Below are 25,873 nucleotides of genomic sequence, written 5' to 3'. Positions count from 1 at the left end.
GTTGAACACAAAAGAAGATATTTTGAAAACAAAACTTGCTGAAACAGAATTTCTGGAACCCTGTAACCACTGACATTCAAAGCAAAAAACTAAATTACTGACAGTCAGTGGTTTCCGCCTTTCTTGAAAATATCTTCTTTTGTGTTCAACAGGAAAAAGAAATGTTGGATCAAGTGCAGGGAGAGTAAATGATGACTGAATTCTCATTTACTTAGGAGAACTAGTCTTTTAATTTAAACTATCAGTTACCAATATGCCAAAAACAACTCTATAAAAGGTCAGAAATAAGGAAGTGAGCTTGAGGAGCGAGAGAGGAAGTAACTGCATGAGAAACCAAGAAAATTGTACCTCAAGATCCTGTGAACGTCCACTGTGGTGTAATTTAGTTCAACTTCCTGTGTTGTTTGAAAAGAAAACTGTTCATTAGCTCTTCATTGGTCTTAAAAATGGTCTACAAGATGGACAGTGATGTCTAATGTCTGATGGGACAACTGATAGATGGCCTAATTGTTTTTGGAAATGTTAGTTTTGTTCATAAGGATGTATGCAGCCAAACACGTCCTCCTCTGGATTGTATTTCTGTACTGTTGGCATGAAGCTCAAGGTAATGATGATTATTATTTATATATCATTGCAATGTTGTGGTTAACATCACTGTATTGATGAAATCTCACCCACATATGTTTTTAAGGGATGGTTCACCCAAAAATAGAAACTTACTATTCACTCACTCTCAAGTGGTTTCATACCTTTATGACTTTCTGTTGGAAAATTTGATTATTTAAATAAACGTTTGCAACCTGTAACCATTGACTTCCATAGAAAAAACAAGTACTTTTCAGCATTCAACAATTTTCTAAATATCTTCCTTTGCATTCAACAGCGGGGAAAAAATGAAATTGTTGTGGAGGAAAAAAGTGATGAAGTAAAAAATTTCATATATTATTTTCAGCCTTGGGTGAACTATGCCTTTAAGAAGTTACATAAATATCAGTAGAGTACTGACGTATCAGTAACACATATTTTAATTTCTTTCTCCCTCCAGCCCGTCTTTCAATTGATTTGCTGAACAGAACCAGAGTGGCTCTAGCAGGAGGTACTCTTGAGTTCAACCTGAAAGTGGTCATTCCTGCAAACTCCACATCGAAACTTGAATGCTACACTCAGAAAAAAAATATTTGGAATAAAGAACTAAAGGGAGGACTTCAGGAACAAACAAAGATGGTGCCTGCCCAAATCAAAATGCACAATAGCTCCAGTTCCGGCAATTACAATTTTCGTTATGAAAACCAAAAAGTGTATTGGGTGGTTCAAGTTAGGGGTGAGTCTGCATATCACTGAATATATTAATATTATGAATACATTAGCTAAATTTTGGCATTTAATAATACAGATGTGAGCCTTGAATCCCAATTTGTTAGATGTGTGACTTGTGACCCAATTAACGGGTTTGATAGAATAAAGTGGCTATTTTTGGATGCATAAAAATGATGACAACAATAAAAAGCATGTGAGTTGAGCCATGTGACGTTCGATTGAAACTGCCACTTTCAGCAGAAATAAAATGTTGCAAATATTGAGACAGAAAAAAATGACTGCTTCTCTTCCATACCAAATCTCTGTGATGCAGATAAAGGTTACGAGGAACCACCTTATGAGTTGCACACAGACTACATCATCATGATGGCGATCTCTGGAATTCTTCTTACCTTCAGTGTTGCTGGATCACTGTGTGTATTTAAGAGCTATAAGGTAACCTCTGGCCACACATTGTCTCATAAAAACATAAGAAGTACTATAAAAATTAATTCTTGTCTCAATGAAATGAACAGCTCACCCCAAAATGAAATGTGCTGTTCCCCTAGTAGCAAAGAATTCTGGCCCAGATTTGGCAAAAAGCTGGCACAGCAGGCATTCATCCGGCACTGGCATACAGCATGTGGGCCAAACATGGCCCGGGTTTGGCAGAGGTGGCACCGTTTTTAAGGCGGCACACAAGGTTTGGGCCAGATGAAAAACGTAGTATTTGGCCCAGATTTAAAAATTTGATAAGTGGGCCATGTGAGTTTGGCCAGTCTTGACCCACATTTAAAATACACTAAAATCATTTTTGAGTAAAGAAAAAAAATTCTACCAATCAGGTCACTTTGAGAAAAATCGTGCCCATAGTGTGCCTAAAGCGCATCACTCCATGGATTTATCAATTTCATTGCAATCGTGACACACCAACCTATCTGGCCCAGTTCAGGCCCAGTTATGAGTTATTAACTTGGCTGAGACTTGGCCCAGATATGGTCTGTGTTTGGCCCTTGTCTGGAAGCCAGATTTGGTCCAGTCATGTACCGTAATTCACTGCGGCATGTGGGCCAAGCAAAACCTGATTGTGTGGGCCAGAGCTGGGCCAGAGAAATTTTGCTATGTGGGTCATTTACTTAATTAACTTACCCCTAGGCCATCCAATATGTAGGTGACTTTATTAATTTGTAGAAAATAAAAGACTTAAATTGAAACCATGTTACTTTTTGGTACATAAAATACAGCTATAAGCACTTTGACAGTCAAAAAACAAAGAGACAAGCAAAAACATACAGTATACAGGCGAAACAAAATTAAATTCTGTCTGTAGAAGAAACAAAACATCATTTAGCACATTATCAGCTTTAACCTTGTTTCATGTTTATGTAAATGTTTAGATAATACCCCAGCAAGCAATTTTGTTTAATAGACGTCTAATAGACATCTAAATGTAGACAGCTTGGCTAAAACAAGGCTAAATTTGGGCTAAAATCTAACAGATATCTAAGAATAGCCCAAAACTAGGCTATTCGTCAAATAGACAGATTAGACAGACTTTAGATGTGTAGTCATTCATTCATCAAATCCTCCCATGAAAATAATATTTGACATTCATTTTCATTATGCTGAGAGAAAATGTTCTGAGAATGTCTATATGTGATATTATTCGTACTTTATGAATGATATTTGCCGGATGTTAGCCTTGAAATTCTTGAAATGTTACAAATAAACACTTAGAGTCAAAAGTAAGGTTAGCAGAATGTTGCATTAACATTACTTTAAAAACCATTCTCATAACAACCTTTTAAAAGATACATTTGTCAGCTGTAACTACTGTTGGTTCGGTGTTATTACGCAAGATGTGTCATTCCAGCTCTAGATGCTTTGTTAAGAGTTGCATTTTGGTTGCGAGATGGTTCTGTGATGGCCAAAAAAAGGGCAGAAGTGTACTTTCCAGAAATCCACATGTCGTACTGGCACTTTTAGATGTAGTTTTGGCTGATCTGTTTCAGGAGAAGCCTCCGTGTAGAGATGATGAAAATGAAGTAGCGGAGCAGAGAGCAGAGGAGAGCGATGATGTCATCCTGGATGAGGATGCCGGATCTGCATCACTATACACTGTGAGATATTATTTCTGCTTCTCTGGATAGGGTTTTATTTTTATTTTCCATGGCATTTGTTTGTCTTTTTTTATCCTTTGTTTAATAAGAATTATAAATAAGACTGTCTCAAATAAAGTAATACATCATTTCTGACAGGCTCTACAATACAGATCAGACTCTGTTTATGATACATTGCATCCTGAGACGACAGCAGATGAAGGAAACACAACGGAGAATAAATCCCATATAAAGGTTTGTCTAACATGCGGAACAATGGTGCACTTTGATAAAAGGGCTCCTATTTTATCCCTTTTACAAGGTGAAATATAATTCTTTGGTGTCTCCAGAATGTGTCTGTAAAGTTTCTGTTTAAAACACCCATCAGATTATTTATTATACCATGTAGAAAATGCCAATTTTGAGCTCAAACCAAAATTTAGCTGTTTTTGTAGTTTGTGTCTTTAAATGCAAATGAGCTGGTTCTCCCCGCCTCTCATTGCATGTTTGCTTATACTGCATTAAGTCAGATAAACAGCAGTCAGTAACAGAAACAGATGAAGTCAAAATAGAAAGTAAGTTTATTTGGTGTATTTGTGTTGGAGTATATTCAAGCCTTTCTGAAATGATGAGTCACAAAAGCTGTGTTTGCAGGACACACACACATTTACTGACTGCAAATGTGATGATTCCAGCGGTTATAAATTGCATGGTGATCTGTCTTTATTACAAACATTCACTGTTTTAAAAACATTTTAAACTTGTTAAACACATTCCTGAGGTGCAGCTGATCACAGAGAGTCGGAACAGATCTTTTAATCCCAGTTTCTTTGCAAGTCCTGTTTTTTGGACATGTTTACACACGTTACTATGAGACATGTTAATACGCTCCTGTCAATCAATTCAGTGGCTGGGGAAAACTGCACTCCTACATCACGTATCAGTAGGCCTTAAAATCATTGGGCTCTAGATCCTATTTTAACGTCAGGAGATTAAAAAATACTTTTTGTATTCACGATACTGGAATTTGGTACCTGTCTGTGCTGAATTTTTAAAAAGATCAATTTCCCGCTAACATTTAAGCACTGTTGTGCGTGTTCTTTAAAAACGTCCATTTCCATGAAGATTGGCTGGTCTGTCTATGAGCTGACATACAAGCAGTCCACTGATGAATTGACTGATCTTCGCAGCTTTAAAATGCTCCAGTGTTCCTATATCTGTGTTTGTACTTGGTAAACAGCGGTGAGTTTAGTGAGCTGATGAGCTTTAAGGCCAATCACATTTCTGTTGAGCATGTGAACACAAGGGCAAATCAGCGTTGTTTAAGCTTAAATGTTGGTGGGAAATTAACATTTTTTAAAATGTCAGTACCGACTGATACCAAATTTCAGTATCATGATAACTAGGGCTGCAAAATGTATTGTTTCAGCATCGATAACGCTATTTTGCATCATCTGCAATAGTCACATCGTTGAGTTAGGATTGTATAATTTGGGATTATATATATTATTGTATTGGAAGTATGTGATATTTGTGGAGTTACTGCCGAGTTTAACCTTAATGGAGTAAAAGTTTATCGTTCGCACATGTTTTTAGGCGCTAAGAGCATTCAGACACAATATTTAAAAGAAAATAATTTTATTGAACTGATGAAACAGTAAAGTCTTTGCAGTGGTATTTTAAATTTGGCTTTTTTCTCTGTAGCTGAATAAGATTTGACTGCACTGTGAAAACCATAGAGCACTGTTTATTTTGCTCTTATATTTGCATATTACATTTCATGCATGATTTTTCCCCCTACAAAGTCATGGCAATCGATTGAAAAATAATACATTGTGTCCAATAGGGCTATTTAATTAATCTAGTGAAATTGTATTTACAGTATATATCTATATATATCGCAGAAATACAAAATATTGCAATGTCAGATTTTTTTTTATATCAGCCCTAGTGACCACACTAGTTTATATCACTCCAATATGAATGTGGACACACTATACCTACATATAGTTCTGTCCAAACAGCTTCCAAAAGGTTTTTTGCATCATAGGTGCCCTTTTAATTGGGTAAATATGTGAGCAGTCTTATAAATATACAGCTGATAGAAAAATTAATTGTGTGGAATAAAGATTTTTTTCGCCTCATGACTATTAATCAAAGAAAAACTTCTTAAGTACAACTGAGTGTTGTTTCAGAATACCAATAGTTTGATCTGTTTTGCTCTTTTTCAGGACTGCAAAGTACTAGAAGATGAAGCATTTGATTCTGTCTATGAAAATTTTTGAATAAATATAAAGTAATGAATGAATTTGTAAATATTTTCTTACCTGCTATAATGTACTTGGTGTAAATATAACGCTAGTTGTGTAAAATTTATTATTTTAATGTACAAGTTGTATAATAAAATACTGCAAAATAAATAAAAGTAACAAATTTTTGATTTCTAAATCAATGTGTGGTTTTCCTTGAACTAACCAACAACAAAAAACCCGCCCTCACCCTTTGTAAACCAATTAAACAAAAGCTTCAGATGTGGGCAACCAATGGGAACAATCGGAGAGCGGCTTCCGGTGTGTTTGCCCTCCTACTGAATATCAACAATGGCAGCCGAAGGAGATTTTCTGATGCGCTACCGGGCGGTGTCAAATAAACTGAAAAAGTAAGAGCTGGAAAGCTTTCTCATACAAACTAAGTTATGTTTTAACGTGTCTTTTGGTAGATAATCGACGTTGAATTTTTATAGCGTCGCCTAAAACCACAGAACGTCATGTCAAGGCTAGCAACACACAACCATCACTAGCCTTTTGCTAATTTCACGTAAAGAGGATCTAATTGAAGAAAATGACGATAATGTTAGATAATAAATGTAAAATTACTTAAGATGTATGTGTAAATATTATATCTTGTAGATGTTTAATGTCAAGCAGCTTTACATACCGAACAGTTCTAAAAGAGCTTGTATGAATGTTCAGCTGTCAAATCTCATTAGTACTGTTATTAAAGCTTTAATGATGCTCTTCTTGAATCACAGGCGCTTTCTTCGGAAGCCTAATGTTGCAGAAGCAAGTGAACAATTTGGTATGTATTGTATTAATTGAAGTAAAGTTGCTTTTATATTCGCACATTAGTTCATTTAACAGTCTCTATATGGTTTACTACGCTCCTTTGAATATTGGGTCTAAAATTGCATTGAAGTATGACTTTAACAACATTAACAACCCTAACAACATTAATTGACTGTAAACAATGTTGTACTTAGCTGATAATGTTAGTTCCCCATTTAGAATTTGCAAAAATACTTTTCTGAGTTTATATTAAGGAAAAAGTCTGAATGTGTGAATTTGAAACCATTTAATACAATATTGGGTTAAAGTTGATGGCAATAATTCTGTCTTTATAGTTGAGAGTGTTCATTTTTTTATTAAAACTATTTAACATGTTTCCTCAGGTCAGTTGGCTAAGGAGCTGAAACAGCAGGACTGTCCTCAGTATGCGGCCTTCTGTAATCTTGCCATGGCTCGGTAAAATAACACAATAATCACTCATAACATTTCATATATTTCTGCGTCCATCTCTATTTGCGGTCCATAAATAATCGAAAAATTTGTTTAAAACATTTTTTTAATGCATTGAATGGAAAGTATTATTTAATTATTAAATGTTCACAAATGTTTCGTGAAGTAAAATCTTATTTTATATTTATTAAATGTTTTAAAATTTAAATAATGTTAATTAGGTATGTAATACAATTAAATTTCAATAATTTTTAAAAACATTTTATTAAAATAATTATTGTCAATAAATTTTACTGGATTTACATGAATACTATATTTGTCAGTAGAGTAGTCTAGTGTCTTAGAAAAAGTAATGATGTAACAAAAACTTAATATTTTCCAAATGTTTATCATATTATTTTTTACACTGTATTTATGTGCTTACATATTTTGTTGAATTTTAAATGTACGAATTGGAGGTAGTGCTGCACAATAAATAATTTCTGCATCAGTATCACAATGTGATCATTTGCAATAGTTGAATGATATGCAATGTTGAGTCTGTATTTTAATTTATGAAATTGCATGTGTTTTTGAGGCCCCTGGAGGTATAAGGATTTTTAAAAGCATTCATGCATTAGAAATTGTACTGTTTGTAACAATTAATAACATTACTTTTCAAATTATTATTTTTTAAATTTTCAATTTGTGTAAATGAATAATGCTAGAGGTGATGCAGTGGCGCAGTAGGTAGTGCTGTCGCCTCACAGCAAGAAGATCACTGGTTCGAGCCTCGGCTGGGTCAGTTGGCGTCTTGTGTGGAGTTTGCATGTTCTCTCTGCGTTCGCATGGGTTTCCTCCAGGTGCTCTGGATTCCCCCACAGTCTGAAGACATGCGGTACAGGTGAATTAGGTTAGCTAAATTGTCCATAGTCTATGAATGTATGTGGGTGTTTCAGAGATGGATTGCGGTAGGAAGGGCATTCACTGCGTAAAAAACGTGCTGGATAAGTTTGCGGTTCATTCCATTGTGCGACCCCAGATTAACATAGGGACTAAGCCAAAAAGAAAATGAATAAATTATGTTAGACTCGGAAAAAGATCAATCACAGATTATTTCACTTGTATCTTTTCTTTATTGTATTTATCTATAGATATTTATAGATAGTTTGTTATATATCATGAATATGCACTCCCTTACAGAATCATCCCAATCAATCCAAAATGATAAAGTCTTTCCAAATTGAACTATTTAAATCATCTAGTGAAATTGTATTCATAAAGCAAAATAACAAAATCACAATGTTAGATTTTTCCAGTATTGTGCAGAACTAATGGGAGATCCCTCCTAAGAAAATGATTTTGTTTGTGAGTCTGTGGCATGTAAACGACTGAAAGCCAGTGATCTTTATAGAACATGTACATTTTATTTATTTATTTCTGTAGCTGTGAGCAGACGCTGTTTAATGCTCCAGGGGAAGCCTTGGCTCTGACGGATGCAGCGCGGCTCTTTCTGGCCTCAGAGCAGGAGACCAGAGCACTGAGGGCCCCAGGCTTCGATGAGAATATGCAGGCAGCAATGAACTGTTATAGTTTTGCTATTAAGGTATTTATCGCAATCATTTTCTCACAGCTCTCACAGATAAGCATAAATAAACACAAATTCATTAATTTGCAGAAAGTTAGCCTCCAATTTTAATGTGCTTTTTTAAAATGTTTATTTAACTTAAAGGGGTTATATGTAGAATTGAGAAAAGCTTGTTTTTTGTGACACTGGTGGTTGTTAAGTGAGCTGCAACCAATAAATTATTGCTCAAAGTTGTGCACATGTAACATAAAAGAGACTGAATGTGATTCAATACTCACAGCAAAGATCTTTTTAATTGTTGATTTAGACGTAAAAGGAAGTATATATACAATATATGAGGGCACTCAAATTATACTGTTATAATAGGTTATATTATAAAGTATGTTTTAATATAGTATAAAGTAGATTATATTATAAAGTAATTGAGACCATAGACTGCATAGATCTGGCTTTGAAGTATTATAGTTTAAAATAAAAAGTTTGACACATTGATGTTACAGTAGAGAATAGCTCCTTCAGCATTATCCTATTATAAGCATTGGTTTTGTGTCATAGAACAGAAAGACGTTCTAAAAATTGTGCGTAGACAAACACATCCTTTTTATTTGCTTGTGTCTTTCACATACATCAGTCTATGAGCTTTTAAATACAACCTAGTGGGTAATAAGTCTAATTTTTAAGTTTCGTTAAAAGCTGTTGACATCTATAAACACACACATATAGCCCCTTTAAAAAATGTCAAAACTGCTACAACAGAACTACCAATCCCTCGTTCACTGAATATCATTGCTTTTATAGAAGAATATAGGATGACGTTGAACATTCAAGCAACCACAGCGTGGGAAATAAGTATTGAACACATCCCCATTTTTCTCAGAAAACATATTTCTAAAGGCACCAAGGACATGAAATTTTGCCCGGATGTTGGTAACAATCAAAGAAATCCATATATGGAAAGAAAACAAATCTAATTATTTCACAAATTAAGTTATGTGTAAGGAAGTGAAATGACGCAGAGAAAAAGTATTGAACACATTAAGAAAGGAAGGTGTAGAAAGGCAATGAAAGCCCAGACAGCAGCTGAAATCTCAACATCTACATTACCAGGATGATGATGATGAAGATGAAACCAGGGTGGATCCAAACAGCCGAGGAAACTCTCAAATTCTTTCAGAGAAAGAAAATCAAGCTGTAGAATGGCCCAGCTAATCACCTGCCTTGAGTCCAATATAGATCCGATTTGATAGACGAGATCTACAGAACCATCAAGATTTTTACATTTGTTGAAGTCTGTTTAACTCTGTCATCACCAAAAAAGCCTTTAATATAAAGTATTAATTGCGTTTAAGTAGTTCAGCACTTTCTCATTGTGTCATTCCATTGTTATTTTCCTTTGTTTAGTTTTATTTTTATGTTTGTATTGTTTGGGTTTTTACCAAAATCTGCTTCAATTCCGTGTCAACAGCTTTTTCTTTAGAACTAAAACTTCTTTAGAAATATTGTTCCCAGGATAAAAACATGACGTGTTCAATACTTCTTTTCCCCCGCTGTATATTTTAAACCAGTTTATCCCAAAATAATCGTAAGCTAGTCTTTTGCTTGCCGCTTCTCAGCTGTTTCATGTTGAAATGCTTGTCAAATTTGAAGAAAACTTTGAAGTAAAAAAAAAAAAAAAGAGCCTAAAATCTTGCAATCACATGCAGATTTTGTGTTTTTTCTTAGATGTTATACTGCAAATATGTACTTATATATTGTTCAGGTCTATATTGAGATGAATCAGCCTGTTATGGCGGCCAGTCTCTCACTGGAGCTTGGCAATGCTCTAAAGGTGAGGCATTTATCATTGCAACACATGGGGCTGCTTCTCTATATAAATGCATTAAAATTGCACCTCACTTCCCAGAGCTCAATCCTGAGGTGCTCCTGTTTATATATTTGTGTGTAGGAGATGAACCGCCCAGGAGAGGCCATCATTCATTTCCAGAGAGCTGCAGAACTGCAGATCCAGATGCCAATTGAAGCCCTGCTGTCGCTGTGGGAAATGGCCTCCTGCAAAATACTGACCCGTGAGTTCAGAGACTGATTGATGAAGGTTGTTTGGGGGTCCCAACAGTGATGTGATGTTTGATGCGCAGGTGATTATGACGGCGCTCTTGCTGTGCTCTCCGAGATGCAGCACATGTGTCAGGAAAGAGGACTACAGCTACCTGGGACGAACACGCCTGTCGGTATGAATACCAAAGACTTTTATAAAGTGTAATATCTTGATATGTGAGGTAGAGGAATACATGTTTACAAGGAATAGATTTTCCTTCAAGACTAAAACTGAATAAAGTCAGACAAATATTGTCTTTTTAACTGCTTTAATTCTCTAAGACAGCCTCTGTAAAAGGATCCTAAGGATTGGCTCACAGGCATTTTTAACTCAAATTTTGTTTCGTTTTGCCCTTTTTTGTAAATATTGACAAATGTTTTAATTACAATGTAAAACTCTGATTCACAATCATATGATAGAACATATATTTAGTTTTTTAAACAGCTTAATCATGGTCGAATTATTTGTTTTGACGGGTAATGTGCACAGCCATTGTTGCTTGAAGGAATACAGCTGTAATCCCAAGTTAACAAGAAGTATTTATATTACTTATTAAATTACGCATTAATTGTATTTTATTAGTGTCAAAATAAATTATGCTATATTAAGGTGAGTATCCTTAGCTGTATCCCATCTAGACTTCACCCTCCTCTGCAGCCCGGTTAAATAAAAAAATATATATTATTGCCGTCTCCAAAGACATCCGTGTTTATTTAAAAAATCTTAATCTTTATGTGTATTTGAATGTTTTAAACCTAAAATAAATGTTATTTGTTTTAAAGCACAAATAAATTTTTAATTATGACATGTGCTGGGCATCTCTTTCTGTGCCTCCGCGCATGCCGTCAGATTTGATGACGTGTGCTCGAACGTTCTAATCACACCGGTGTGATCGTACGCTTCAGGGAACTGCCAGTGCTGATCACACCGGTGTGATCATACGAATGAAAGGGTTAAAAGCAATGTTACAATAGTTTAGATAAGCATTTCGCTACAGCTCCTTAACTCTTAAACAAGCAGTAGATTATACACATGGATGTAATAGCACAACAATTATATTGCATTTAATCTTTACTTTAGCAAGACCTTAATCAATATATAATTGCCAATCATTAATATATGATCATCAATATAAAAAAAATCATCACAGTCTGAATATGAAAGTCTTTTATAATATCATGCCTAGATATGTGAGGTACAGCTGCATGATCACAACTTGCATTTGCTTATCAAACTTTTGTAGTATTTTTTTCTGAAAAACAGTTTTTTTTTGCCTCACTCAGTCTACTGTCGCAAATACTTACATTTGCATTTGGTTTGAACCCAGCATAATGTGAGAATTAGTGGAATTTTAAGGATTTTCACATTATGATTATTATTTTATTTTATTTTTTTTTTGGTTTACAAAATATGCTTGTTATTTTCATGATTATGCCCAAATGTTTATGCAGTAAACTTTTCTGATGTATGCTAAACATCAAGGAGTTTAAATATATGTGGAGATTCATAATTCTGCTGTTTGTTTTAATTCCAGGTGCATTTATGGATATCATAGCAAAGTGTGAAATCTCCAGGGTCTTACTGCTTATGCTCCTTGAGGTGAATTCTGTTTTAAATCTGTTAGATTGACAAATAAAGTCCCATCCGTTCTATTTTGCATCCCAGAAGTGAACTATGCTTTGTAAATATGCAAGACAATATCTTGAAGAAAGAAATGCACTAGCAATGATTCTGCTTATGAATTCCATAATAAATTAAAACATTAAAGGACAAACACCATTTTTTGAAATGTGAAGCTGCACAACAGTCTGCTTTTGTATAGCTAAATAGCTGGAAGCAAATGAACCACAGATTCAAGCTACAAACTGGCACTAATATCACACTTTTATGTTAAAAATAAGGTTATTAATGTTTGCTTACTCTACCCTTATGACACTGTTTTTGTGTGTCTGTGTGTATATTTGTTCGTGTTTTAGCCTCCTCCTCAAAAGCTGTTACCCGAACACGCTCAGACACTAGAACGGTACGCTTGGGAATCCTTCGACTCACACAGCCAGGGTAAGACTTTGGAGCTGGTGGAGGATACGGCACAGTTTTTTTTTTATGTTGCTGTTGTATATGAACTGTTATTACCTCTCTTTCCTCTAGTAAACTTCCTTCCAGAAAATGTGTTCCTCCTTCTACAGTCAGTTGTGGTATGTATTCTGAATCTGCTTCTGCAAATTTGGTTGTTACAACACACAGTGGAGTCCAAAAGTCGGACACCATCTGACAATCTGCGTACCAAAACCACTCTAAACCTGTTTAAAAACAGAGATTTTAAAATATTAGGATTTAATAAGAAAGAAATATACTAAGACCAAATATGCTGTTTAAAAAAAAAAAAAATCTTCTATGGTAGAAAAAGTAAAGTCTATGGTACTGATATTAAAAATTCACTTTGCCATTAAAGGTGCAGTAGGTGATTGTCTTCATAAACATTTTTTTTGTTGTCCTGGTTGAAAGTCTCTTTACATTCTAATAGTAAATGATTTAAATGTATTTATATATATATATTTATAATCTGAGGACCAACAATTCTGATAAGTAATTCTGATTAGTTTGTCAACTAATGTAGATTTGTAAATCTGCGCATCTGTGTGTGCGTGCCACACATTCAGGTGCACACGAGGCAGTCACAGAAGTAAAAATAAATACTGAATCAAAACGTTTTCAAATCCTGAATCAATATTGGAGTTACATTTGCGCGCTGGAGGAAGGATGACACCATGGCTGAAGTATTTCTTTTAGACAGGTTATGTTGTTTTAAAACTATTTTAGTCCCCCAAAGCTGATGTAGATTGTGTTGTTTTACGAATGGGCTATATGTACAGAAGTGTTGTTCAGCCATTGAAATCTTCTAGCGAAAGATTGATGCAACTAATTCCAGTTTCATAAAGTACCTTTTACAGCATCGAAAATGTCCATTTTAATTTAGTTTAACAACAAAACAAGTAAATAGCTCTGTTCCACCCTGCCTGCTTTAGGGGCCGATCACACCGAATGCGCTTTATGCGTTGAGAAGCCCCTTTTTTGAATGGTTTACTAACGGCCACGAGCAAGACGACAACAGAGATTTTAAAAGATGGAGGAGAGACTTGTGGCTGCTGTTTTGAGTTATCTGGTGCTGTACGACTCACAAATTTTGAATATTACAATATTATTAATTATTTACATTTTATTAATAGCAACTGCAACACTCAACATTAATATCAACAGCAACACGGACAATACCCAACTGATTCAGTCGTTGCCTAGCGACATAAATAAAAACGCACAGCGCTTCTGTTTTCTTGTCAGCAAAAAAGGCAGTGTGTTGCGCCTCGCGTTTTTGGAACGTAAAGGCGGGTTCGGTTTTATAAGCCCCTTACTCAGGTGAAGTTGGTTTTATATTCACATCACATTAGTTCATTTTAGAACAATGACAACCTGTCTCATGCTTCCTATATTGTTTACCGCTACCTTGAATATTCAGTCTGAAATAGTATTGAAATATGCTTTAGTAATAAGTAATTCCTGCTCCTTGCTGGCCAACCACTAAGCATAGTCGCTTGAGAGACAAAGCGCATCAGAGAGTGAGACCAGCGATTCTTGCATGCATGAAATATTGCACATTATAACAAGTTTTGCTTGCTACACAACTGAAAATGTGCTGATATATTACAGTTTTCATTCAGAATTGTAGTATTATTAAGTACTATACAGTTTTTTAACTGGCGAATGGCATGATCTAATGGGTTGTCTACTGTCGACTTTAGGGTGCAGGTTTATGTTTCAGGAGGCGTGGCTTTGTATGGCAGGGAGGGACTGTGTTTCAAAGATATTATCCTAAACATTTAGTATTTTGGCAGATCACGTACTGCACCTTTAAACTAGTATATAGATGAAAAGATTTGTAATATCTGCTGTATTTAAATGGCTAGTGGTTTCTTACTTTTGGACCACACTTTATAATGTGCTAGATTATCTCAAATGTTATAAACTGACTGCGAGCAGAGCTTTTGTGGTGTTAAAGTGTGTAAATGTTCTGTTTGGTCAGATGGCCTGTCAGGAAAAGGATACAGAATCTCTCAAGGCCCTCCAGACAGAACTATGGTGAGCCTTCTGCATTTCTTGTCTTTGTGTGAGAATTAAGCCTATGCACTGAATAACTGTATTGTCTCTCACGACAGGCCTCTCCTTTCGGCAGAACAGAATCATCTCCTCCACTTAGTGGTTCAGGAGCGAATTACACCCTTCGGTCAGGGCATATGATTCACACCCCCACAAGACAATACTTAATGGAACATTCCTATGCTAGTGCCTGGTGCATTTTGCATGAGGACTGAAGGTCAGTGGGCCTAGTAAATCTGTACATACACATGACAAAGTACATCACATTTCTCAAACGACTGCTGGTTTCATGTCAAACTTTCTTCTGTGAATTGAATGTATGATGTAGTGTTATAAAGGAATGCTTATTTTGACTTTTAATATATTGGTGTTGTAAATAAAAGGACAGAAGAGATTCTTACGGAGAGGTTTTTATTTGTGTGTGATCACTGAAACTAACCTCCTCTCTGGTTTACACAGTTTGCCTTCATTTTTGCATTGAAAAAATAAAACCCTTTTCATTCAGTCAGTGTCAAAATGCAAAATAAAAATACATCTAGAAATTACTGAAAGCAAACTAGGTAAGCAACAAGTGGATAACTCAGACATCTGTATATTATATGAGGAGCGACGTTACTCCCATTAAAACATGAATACATTTTGACAATTACAAAAGAAAAGCATTCTAAAAGTTCTTTTGGAACATTCTGTGCTCTGGAATTAGAATCTTACAGTGTGATCATGTGACCACAAAAGCAATCAATCAACATCGTGCTATTCAAAACATTCAGCATAGCATCAGGGTCCATGATGTCATCATTATGGAGAAATAGTTCAGTGTAGTGGAATAGTATGGTGGCAGAGTGTTCGTACAATCAAATTACAAAAGTCTACATGACCATGAGAATGATCACAGACCAAAAAGCACCATAATGTACCGCAGTAACAGGTTCGACCCTGATCTTGACCTAGAGACTATCCTGTGCTATTGCCGTCTACAAAATAAATAGCGGTGAAAAGAAAATCCAAAATAAGCAATGTTCAAAACAAAGCTAATCTTTAAAGTGCGCGTGAGTTTAAAACTACATGTCGTTCACGTATATTTATCTGTATGTACCTTATATGTACAGCTTCTCTTTCTCTTTGTACATGTTATAAATACATTTTTACAGTTCGTTCTTACATATAATGAATCTACAGCAACTGCGATAAAGTGTTCAGACCCTACAGTATATACACTACCTGACAAAAGTCTTGTCGCCTATCCAAGTTTTAGAAACAACAAATAATAGCTTGACTTCTAGTTGATCGTTTGGTATTAGAAATGGCCTAATTGAAAGGCAAAGGCCTTTAGATTACTCTTTCTTTCATTCATTCATTTATTTTCTTGTCGGCTTAGTCCCTTTATTAATCTGGGGTCGCCACAGTGGAATGAACCACCAACTTATCCAGCACATTTTTATGCAGCGGATGCCCTTTCAGCCGCAACCCATCTCTGGGAAAAATCCACACACACATTTACACTCATACACTATGCACAATTTAGCCTACCCAATTCACCTGTACTGCATGTCTTTGGACTGTGGGGGAAACCAGAGCACCCGGAGGAAACCCACGCAAACGCAGGGAGAACATGCAAATTCCACACAGAAACGCCAACCGAGCCGAGGACAAACCAGCGACCTTCTTGCTGTGAGGCGACAGCACTACCTACTGCGCCACTGCGTCACCTAAATTACTATTATTTTACCAAAATAAAATATGATCATGCCTTGTTTTTTAATTATTTAATTAGGACAGTAAGGTATGACTTTGCCTAGACTAAAGTCTTGTCACTTAACAGAAATTATGCACAGTATAGAATATAAAGTCATGGTGCAGTGGAAAAAGAATCAATATTGTGTATGACTCCCATGAGCTTGAAGGACTGCATCCATGCATCTCTTATTAATAATGTCACCTGGAATGGCAAAGAAAGTGTTCTTGCAGGACTCCCAGAGTTCATCAAGATTCCTTGGATTCATCTTCAGTGCCTCCTTCTTCATCTTACCCCAGACATGCTCAATAATGTTCATGTCTGGTGACTGGGCTGGCCAATACTGGAGCATGTTGACCTTCTTTGCTTCTTTTGAGGCTGAAATATGAGAAGGAGCGCTTTCCTGCTAAAGAATTTGCCCTCTCCCGTGGTTTGTAATGTAATGGGCAGCACAAATGTCTTGATACTTCAGAATGTTAATGTTGTCATCCACCCTGCAGATCTCTCGCACGGACCCATACTGAATGTAAACCCAAACCATGATTTTTCCTTCACCAAATTTGACTGGTTCCTGTGAAAATCTTGGGTCCTTGTGGGTTCCGATAGGTCTTCTGCAGTATTTGTGATGATTCATCAGAAAAATCGACCTTCTGCCACTTTTCCAAATGATCAACTAGAAGTCAAGTTATTATTTGTTGCCCTTTACAACTGGGATCAACGACGAGACTTTTGTCAGGTAGTGTATCTGCTCTCAGTGCTTTGTGGATCTAGGAAAGATTGTCCTTCAAATCAAAATATAGTATTGCTCTAAATAAAAATGCAATAGTCATAAATAAATCTCTTTGTTCATGAAATTGACCAGTTTTACTTAAGACTATCTCATTGGCAGATTTCAAGCATTTTCACAAGTTAAAGTTAACTGTTGATTCTGTGTAATGTTTGTTGTGCACTTTCCAGCAGGGCCTGTAACATTCAAGACATTTCTCTATTTTTCAAGTATTGCACAGGGGATTTGAAGCACATTAGTCAGTCCATATGGAAGTTTGCATGACAAAAGAATAACCTAGGCTGTACATTAGCACTGAGAGCGAGGGCTGAAGTTTAATCCACTCTCTTGCGCAAGATGATGTACATTATTCCAGTGAAGAGGGTCAGCAGCCAGCCAAACCAGGCCATGATGTAGGACCAGCCGTACCAGCCATCCTTCTCGCCTCTGTGGAAGTGGTCGGTGTAGACTGACAGAGCCACCATTATGCAGAAACCTAGAGGTACAAGACAAATGTGTGAATACGCATTAAAATGAATGCCTTTATGATCTGTATGTTTTCTTGACACAACAGTCCACACTACTTTTTGATTAATATGTCACCAAGACTTTGTTGTTTTTTTTTTGTAATATATAGATTTTTTTCAACAGAACAACAGTGGAACTGGTGTCTCATAACAAATACAGCAGTATTTGTTACATTCTAACAAATGCTTGCAGATGCTTCAAAGTAAAGACAAAAATAAAAGGAGATTATAAAACAAATTTAGAAAGACATAGTCATTGAGTACCCTCCAAAAAATGTGAATGCACCAGAACACCTCAGATCTTTGATGTTATTATTCATAAGTTAATTTTTCCAGTGGTAGGAGTCTGATTGCCTGACTCAGCCACATATTGACTGAAGGTCTCTATGCAGTTGACCATGATAATAAATAAATGTTTTGGCGAAGTATATACAAAAATTCAATACACATTCTTTGTCATGATCACGACACAGTTCCGATGTACAATTCAGAAGGTATTCCTTTGAGGACAAAGCAAGTCTTTCCATTTATATTTTTTTATAATTTTGTTAATCTCTTTCCAGTACATTTTGATTTCTTCGCAACCCCAAAATACATTCATCACTGTGCCAATGTCTAACTGACATTTGAAACATAGCTGGGAACAATTGGGAAATATTCTATGGAGGCGAACTGAAGTTAGATAAATCCTTTGAATACATTTAAAATTTTGCTCATGAACTGAAATTGTAGTACTTCTAGGACTGATATTTGAGCAAGCAGATAGCCACTCCTCATCAATAAAAAAAGACCTCAAATCATTTTCCCTTATTACCCCTAAAGAATCAAAGGTTGAAGGACCAGTATTAGACAGCAATGTATATAATCCAGAGATCTTTTTTAAGCGTCCATGAAAAAAAGCTTTTCTTTTTCAGTAAAAATCAAATTGTATATAACCTTTTCTAACGGTAACTCTAAAAAGTGTCGAATTTGAAGGAATTTATAAAAATCTTTACTGGGAAGACTAAATTCCTGTCTTAACTCCTCAAATAATTTTATTTATCCATCAGCCAATAGGATACCCAATTCCGACACTCAAAAGTCAAAAGGCCAATATTCTGTATTGTAGTGGGAAAATCTGGATTAAGCGTAAAACACAACTTTATCCATTTGGGATGGATAAATATTTCTTTAGACGAATGTTTTTAAATGATCTGCACTGGCTAATAACTTGTTCTGCTTGACTAAGTGTTGAGAGACTTGTTTTAAAGTTAGGATTTGCAAAGAAACCACAGGAGCTTTTTCTAGTTTACTTTTTTCTACAAAGTCTGATTTAAATGATAAGTAACACAAAGCCAATTGTAATTCTGTCTTAATGATAATATCTCTTAATTATGTAGATTTATTTTAATTGACTTGATGATTTTCTGAATTTCTTCTATGTATATATGCAGCCCGATCTCATGAGGAAAGTAAGTATTATGTATTGTCAGTAAAGTGGATAATTCCTATGAAAATGTATGATTTTTAAAAGGAGGCATGTCCCCTAACCCTACCTCTCACTGGGGGTCAGCAAATTGTACTAAAATGTATGAATGAAATTGTAGAAATGATTAAGAACTAACCTCTAAATCAAAACTTTACGAATTGCTTTGAGAAAACTGGACTGACCATTTTTATTTATTAGAACTTTTATGTTAACTGCTTTGACACAATCTACATTGTAAAAGAGCTTCTAGAAATAAACATGAATTGAACTGGATTGAATTGCGTTGATAAATGTGCTGTCCTAAAGGGATAGTTCACACAAAGATTTCTTGCAAGTTGCTCTTACTAAAGGAAATTTTACTGAAGGAAATGAATTTATAATTTTGGTCCCACTTTATATTACGTGTCCCTAACTACAAAGTACTTACATCAAAAAATACATAAAAATGTACTTACTGTGTTTATAATGTATTTGAGAACACTTGTGGGGCTTTTGAGTTGGAATAGAGGTTGGGTTATGGACAGGTTTGGTGGCATGGGTAGATTTAAGGGTAGGTTAAGGTGTAAGGGATGGCCAATAGTGTATTTACAAATGTAATTACAAAAGTTAAATACAGATGTAATTAGATACATGTATTTAATCAAGCATAAGTACACAGTAAATACATGTATTTACACAATAAGTACTTTGTACTTACACAATTACACAATAATTCCTTTGTATGTACATATTAGTTAAGGCCACTTAATATAAAGTGGGAGCACAATTTTTATTTCTGTTGAACACAACAGGAAAAGATATTTTGAAGAATGCTGGAAAGCAGTAGCCATTGACATCCATGCTAGGAATAAAAGATACAACTCAAGTCAATGCTGTAGGTTCCAGTATCGCAAATCTTCAAAATGTTGTCTTTTGTGTTTCAACAGAAGACACAAAAAGGTTTTAAACAAGTGAAGAGTAAAAAGAATTACATTTTTGGGTGAACTTTTACTTCAATAATCAAATTTACAGAATCCAGAACTTACAGGAAATTAGCTGCACAACTCCCGAAAGGATGAACCGCTTTCCTTTTCCAAGAGTAAAGAGCTGGATTATGAACACGATCAGAGAGAACACAGCAAACAGGCAGGACAACACGGCAAATCCTTGAACTGCCTGCAGATAATCTAGGAGAATAGGATTACATTAGTAAAACACACACATCTAAACAAACATACTCCTGGAATTATTTGTCCTACCTTTCCGGTATGAGGTTGGTATGTCCATGTACACCCAAACATTATCATTGTTCTCCATCACCCATTGGCCCCACAGATCTGTGTAAAGGGTCCTCGTGAACCACCAAGCCTGGGACAAATCATAAACCTACTAATAAGGGCTTGTGCAACTTATTCCTGGAGGGCTACTGTACCGCAGACAGCTTCTACTCAAATTAAAACACCTGAACCAGATTATAAAGAGTGTGATTTAAGTCCAAATGTCTAACATTTCTTAAATCATGAAGCATTTTTTTAGACAAGCCAAAAGTCTTGTCAAAATCAAGATAATCATGTTTCCATTTTGAAATAAGATTACTTACACCATTTTCAGATTTTTTTTGGCTTGTTTTAAAGAAAAACTCACTTAATTTGGACATTTCAAATACTGCACAGTGCTGCTTAAAGTCTTCCGACTCGTCTCGGCAAGAGTATTGGAGCTAGTTGCTAGAATTGGATGTAATATGTATTAATAATAACCCAATATACACTCACCAGCCACTTATAACATCAACTGCTAATGCAAATATCTAATCATGGAGATATGGTCAAGAATATAGTACCATCACCCTGTGTTAATGCACATTTTGAATGATCACACAGGAAACAAGTGATAGAAATACCAAATTTTAAATAGAAACCCCATAATTCAAACAATTGTTTATGCTCCGGTTAATGTGAATAATGGGGGATGGAAAGGCATGTTATAACATGGCAAACATTAAACCCAAATGACCAACCAGCTGACTCCACTATGCTTTCCTTGTTTACTGTTGGTTACTAGGTTACCAATACTATAGTCAGCTACTCTAACAAATCTAATTCACTGCAAAAATGATGTTGATTCAATGATATGAGCTAATTAAAACTGCTCCTACCAGACCCAGAGATCAGTTGTATGTATTACAAATAATAAAACTCCACTGTTTAACTATAGGTGACTTGCAAAATGAGCCTATTTCCAGAAAAAGTGGTGTTCATTTTAAGACTAACAATGCACTTTAGCTAAATAAAATGTAAATTTGATTTCACATGGAGTCTTACAACAAGAAGCTTGAGTCTATAATTCACAGAGGCTCGCCAAATCTGGTCAATAGGAGACAGCAGGCTGCATGGTCTCAACATTGAATTTGGCATTAACAACATGAGCATTTAGATCTACCCTGCTATTTATTAATGGGTTAAGGCCCGTGGTGTGGGAGGATTATTGCAGAGGATATTTTTTTAGCATACTTTGGAGACAGTCCTCGCTGCAGCCCACAGCTTGATGACATAATGAACCAGGTCCACTACATAATGGACAATCACCTACACCTTCCCCCACCCTAAACCCAACCACCACAGTAGTATGGGCGTTACCTTAGTGAGAGGTACAATGTCCACTACATAATGGACCTGGTCCAGTACGTCATTGTGGTTACAGACAGTAGAGAGGACATACTGATACTTTAAGCCCCTTTGAGCCCCAACTGAGTATTGTTTAAATATCACAGGCATCCTGAGTATTGTTTCTGACCATATATCCCTCACTCAGCTCAAATCATCTCACACTGGTTTCTTGTAGCAGCACAGTGGCGCAGTGGGTAGTGCTCTTGCAAGAAGGTTGCTGGTTCGAGCCTCAGCTGGGTCAGTTGCCATTTCTGTGTGGAGTTTGCATATTCTCCCCCAACTGTCCAAAGACATGCAGTGCAAGTGAATTGGGTTAGCTAAAATTGTCCGTAGTGTATAAGTGTGAAAGAGTGTGTTTGGGTGTTTCCCAGTGATGGGTTGCAGTTGGAAGGGCATCCGCTGTGTAAAACATGCTGGATAAGTTGGCGATTCATTCTGCTGTGGCGACCCCAGATTAATAAAGGGACTAAGCCGAAAATAAAATTAATGAATGAATGGTTTCTTAAACATAACCTCAAGTTCACTTTACTCAAATGTGCTCAACAGTTCCAGATCTCAATCCAACAGATCAACTTTGGGATGTGTTGGTAGATTTGAATCATGGTTGTGCAGCTGACAAATCGTTATATCAAACTTCAAGCCATTCTATCAGTTTGGACCAAATCGCTGAGAAATGTTTTAGCGCTTAGCCGTAAAGAATTAGGGCAGTTGTCAAGAAAAAAAGGGAGACTGTTGATGAATACATTGACAGCACGGTTTACCATTTTCAAATCACAACTTGCACATTTACATTTGCTAAAGTGTTAAACTTTAACAGAATACATAAAACTGATTTGTGGACTTTGTTTTAAATTAAATAGTTCACTCAAAAATGAAAATCGTAATCATTTACTCATCCTTTACTTGTTCTATACCTGTATAAGTATCTTTCTTCTGTGTCTCTCAGAAGAAAGAAATTGATAAAAGTTTAGAACCACCCAAGATTGAGTAATTGGAACTGTCCCTTTAAAAACATAACTTATGAAATTATTTGTGAAAATTACAAATTACGAGTAATTTATTAGCAAATACAACCTCAGTGTAGTGTGATGGTAAAGCAATTGATTACATGCATGTATATAAAAGATTAAGCAAACTTACATCATCTATAGTTGCCCAAAAAAGGAAGAAAATTGTAGTCAGATGAAGCAAACAGATTCCTGCCAGGGCCTTCAGCATATTCAGAGGACGAGAAGGGAAGCAGGATGCAACGATATCCTGTTGTGACGGAAATATTAAAAGACATGACATCCAATGTCCACAATGATCTCACGATGACTAGTTGAGAACAGCATTTAATTGTGTCTTAAGCTAAGGAAGGAAAAGTGTGTGTGTGTGTGTGTGTGTGTGTGTGTGGGGGGGGGGGGTGTATTATTATTACTACTACTATTTCATTTAACTATTTGATAATTTCTATGGAAATAAGCCATGTGTATTTGCACTTCAAGTCAATTTACCTTAATGCTGATACTGAAAGCAGCCATGTCCTATGACATCATCACATTAAAGTTGCATGAATCCTAACCAACAGACAACAACTGCTCTGTTATCTTCTCTAGGGTCTCCTTTTGGGATACTACTTTTGTTTCCACCGTGATCACATGCACAAATCTCCAATAGGCTAGACCATGTGGGGAAAAAGGGTATCTATATTTCAATGTCATTTCTAAAAATTTACAAACAACAGTGGTGAATTGACGTCACAAAATGCTGAGGCATGCTGTTCACTGAAAATAACAAGGAAGATTTAACTGCAAATACTGTACTCTGATTGAATTCACCTGATGAAAAACTAAACAGTTCAAAAGCTGGCCGGCCTATTATGTTATTATCATTGCATGCAGCTCAAAATAACGTTAATGAGAAACAACAATGCATAAACAATCTATTTGAAGTCAAATGCTTTCCACCTTAGACTATTTACGCGAAAATACACAAAATTAAAAATTACAAACGCGAAATCTCCCGCGAATTATGTCTGACAGAGAAGGAATTCGTGTAACGTCATGCGTTCTTATGCAGCCTCTTTCAACCTGTTTTGCTTAAATTCCGAATGTTCTATTACATTCCAAAACACACATCTCCCATTCTGTTATTCCGAATCTTAACCCTAATGCGTAATTGCGCGAATTATTAATAACTTTATAACCTCGCCAGCATGCGGGTTTTGCAGCAATGGCACATACAGTAAAACATTACCTTAATTGTGTAAATCTTAATTTATTTCTTGCTTTTCGAAGCCTATCTGATGACCCACCATCCAAGGATTCGCACTTCCCCGCACCTCGTCCGCTGTCTCGCCCCCCCTCCCGCACTCTTTGCTGCATAGAGGACCCCACCCATCCCAAGGACTTACTTTTAAGTCCTTACGTATCCCACATCCAGACAGCGAAATCCTAGAATTGTCTTGTCGCTGACAGAAAATGAGGTGCAGTAAAACACACACAAACGATGCTTTCTCTCAATGTCAAAACCGCAATTTATTCAAATATCCAGATGCCTTCTTAAAAGCATTGGAAAGTGTGGCGCATGCTGAATAATTGTCTCTCTGCTAGAGTTTGCAACGTCTCCATCATCCCGTTACCTAGCTGTGATGTGCTATTTATATACAGAGATCTCTACATCCGCATGCCGCAGCATCCTAACTCAGCTCTCCTAGAAATAAACGCTGAACGCAGACTCCGGCAGCAGCACGCTCCACTCGCCCGGCGCCACACACATCACTCACTGCAGTGTTAAACCTGCTGCACCGGCTAAAACGGAGATCATGGCTATCCAACAATAGGGCGATCTGAGCGCCAGTCAAAATCCACCTCTCCAATCAGGACAAAGTAGCGCAAAGGCTGGAAAGTGATGCGCAGGTGCTTTGCAGCGGTTGATGAGTCATCCATTCTAAAGCGACACCTACTGCTGATTTACCTGAACAGCACAGGTGAGATCAGGACCAGCCGTCGGCTTTCATGGAAAAAGTTCCAAAAGTATACCTTATGAGCCGTAAATAAACACTTAATTATAGAAACCTTTGCCCGTAAATTAAATTGTGTAAAAAAAAAAAAAAAAAAAAAAAAAAAAAAAAAATATATATATATATATATATATATATATATATATATATATATATATATATATATATATATATATATATATATATATATATATGTATATATATAATTATTAAGTCAGTATTGCGAGTATGTGGTTGGTTAGGTCGACATAACAGAAAGGTTATTTATAACTCGCAATTTTGACTTTACAGCTCTGAATTCTGATTTCATAACTTGCAATTCTGACTTTATAATTTTTTAACAATTATTTACTTATTTTGTTCATTTAGTAGCGGGAACAGTCTTCCATAGGACTATAAATCCATTAATCTATTTTGTTTTAAATTCTGAAAAAAATAAGTAATACATTTGTGTTAGAAAAGAATGAATTTCCTTCACAACATATGCACATATTAATTTGACCAGGAAAAAAAATAGTTTTCCCATGACAGTAAAACAAATATGTGACAAAACCATTCATTGCATTTTGGCAACAGTTAAAATTGTTTTTATTATAATATTAAGCAAAAATCATGTTCTGTGAAGATGCTATTTTGTAAATGTTCTAGTTTTAATATACAGTTGAAGTCAATTAATAGCCCTCCGTTTATGTTTTCCTCAATTTCTGTTTAACGGAGTGAAGATTTTTTTCAACACATTTCTAAACATAATAGTTTAAATAACTCATTTCTCATTGCTGATTTATTTTTTCTTTATCATTATGACAGTAAATAATATTTGACTAAATAATTTTCAGGACACTTTTATACAGCTTAAAGTGTTATTCAAAGGCTTAACTAATTAGGTTAACTAGGTGGGTTAGGGTAATTAGGCAGGTTATTTGTATAATGATGGTTTGTTCTGTAGACTATCGCTAATAATTTTGACCTTAAAATTGTTTTTTAAAAATGTAAAACTGCTATTA

The 25,873-nt window shown here is 35.7% G+C and overlaps 2 protein-coding genes across 15 annotated transcripts; one reads left to right on the top strand and one right to left on the bottom strand.

Annotated features, from left to right (window-relative positions):
• Positions 1-311: 311 nt before the first annotated feature.
• On the top strand, positions 312-15,130 carry f8a (coagulation factor VIII associated). Of its 4 annotated transcripts, XM_087235603.1 has the most exons (17): positions 312-604; positions 1,046-1,321; positions 1,631-1,752; positions 3,309-3,416; positions 3,555-3,673; positions 5,992-6,054; positions 6,427-6,473; positions 6,844-6,916; positions 8,336-8,495; positions 10,237-10,305; positions 10,423-10,543; positions 10,613-10,705; positions 12,107-12,171; positions 12,549-12,630; positions 12,721-12,767; positions 14,651-14,706; positions 14,784-15,124. In XM_087235603.1, the coding sequence occupies exons 1-17, from the start codon at positions 520-522 to the stop codon at positions 14,863-14,865; spliced, it is 1,668 nt and encodes a 555-aa protein (XP_087091729.1). In that variant the 5' UTR covers positions 312-519; the 3' UTR covers positions 14,866-15,124. The 4 variants fall into 4 exon arrangements, with proteins under 4 accessions (XP_087091729.1, NP_001428882.1, NP_001006078.2 ...); NM_001441953.1 differs by lacking the exons at positions 312-604; positions 1,046-1,321; positions 1,631-1,752; positions 3,309-3,416; positions 3,555-3,673 and having other exon boundaries at positions 5,937-6,054; positions 14,784-15,128; XM_087235602.1 differs by lacking the exons at positions 312-604; positions 1,046-1,321; positions 1,631-1,752; ... (1 more) ...; positions 3,555-3,673; positions 10,237-10,305 and having other exon boundaries at positions 5,968-6,054.
• On the bottom strand, positions 15,119-24,789 carry emp1a (epithelial membrane protein 1a). 11 transcript variants are annotated; one of them, XM_087234951.1, is made up of 6 exons: positions 24,261-24,789; positions 23,362-23,525; positions 23,006-23,122; positions 20,459-20,567; positions 20,246-20,386; positions 15,119-17,721 (listed from the first exon to the last, which is right to left on the bottom strand). In XM_087234951.1, the coding sequence occupies exons 2-6, from the start codon at positions 23,386-23,388 to the stop codon at positions 17,561-17,563; spliced, it is 555 nt and encodes a 184-aa protein (XP_087091077.1). In that variant the 5' UTR covers positions 23,389-23,525; positions 24,261-24,789; the 3' UTR covers positions 15,119-17,560.
• Positions 24,790-25,873: the final 1,084 nt, after the last annotated feature.

The sequence above is a fragment of the Danio rerio genome, chromosome 1, assembly GCF_052040795.2.
Source record: "Danio rerio strain M-AB ecotype USA chromosome 1, GRCz13ab, whole genome shotgun sequence".
In the NCBI taxonomy this organism is placed as follows: Eukaryota; Metazoa; Chordata; class Actinopteri; order Cypriniformes; family Danionidae; genus Danio; species Danio rerio.
Note: the sequence above shows the minus strand (reverse complement) of the source record. Positions and strands in the feature narration are given on the sequence as shown.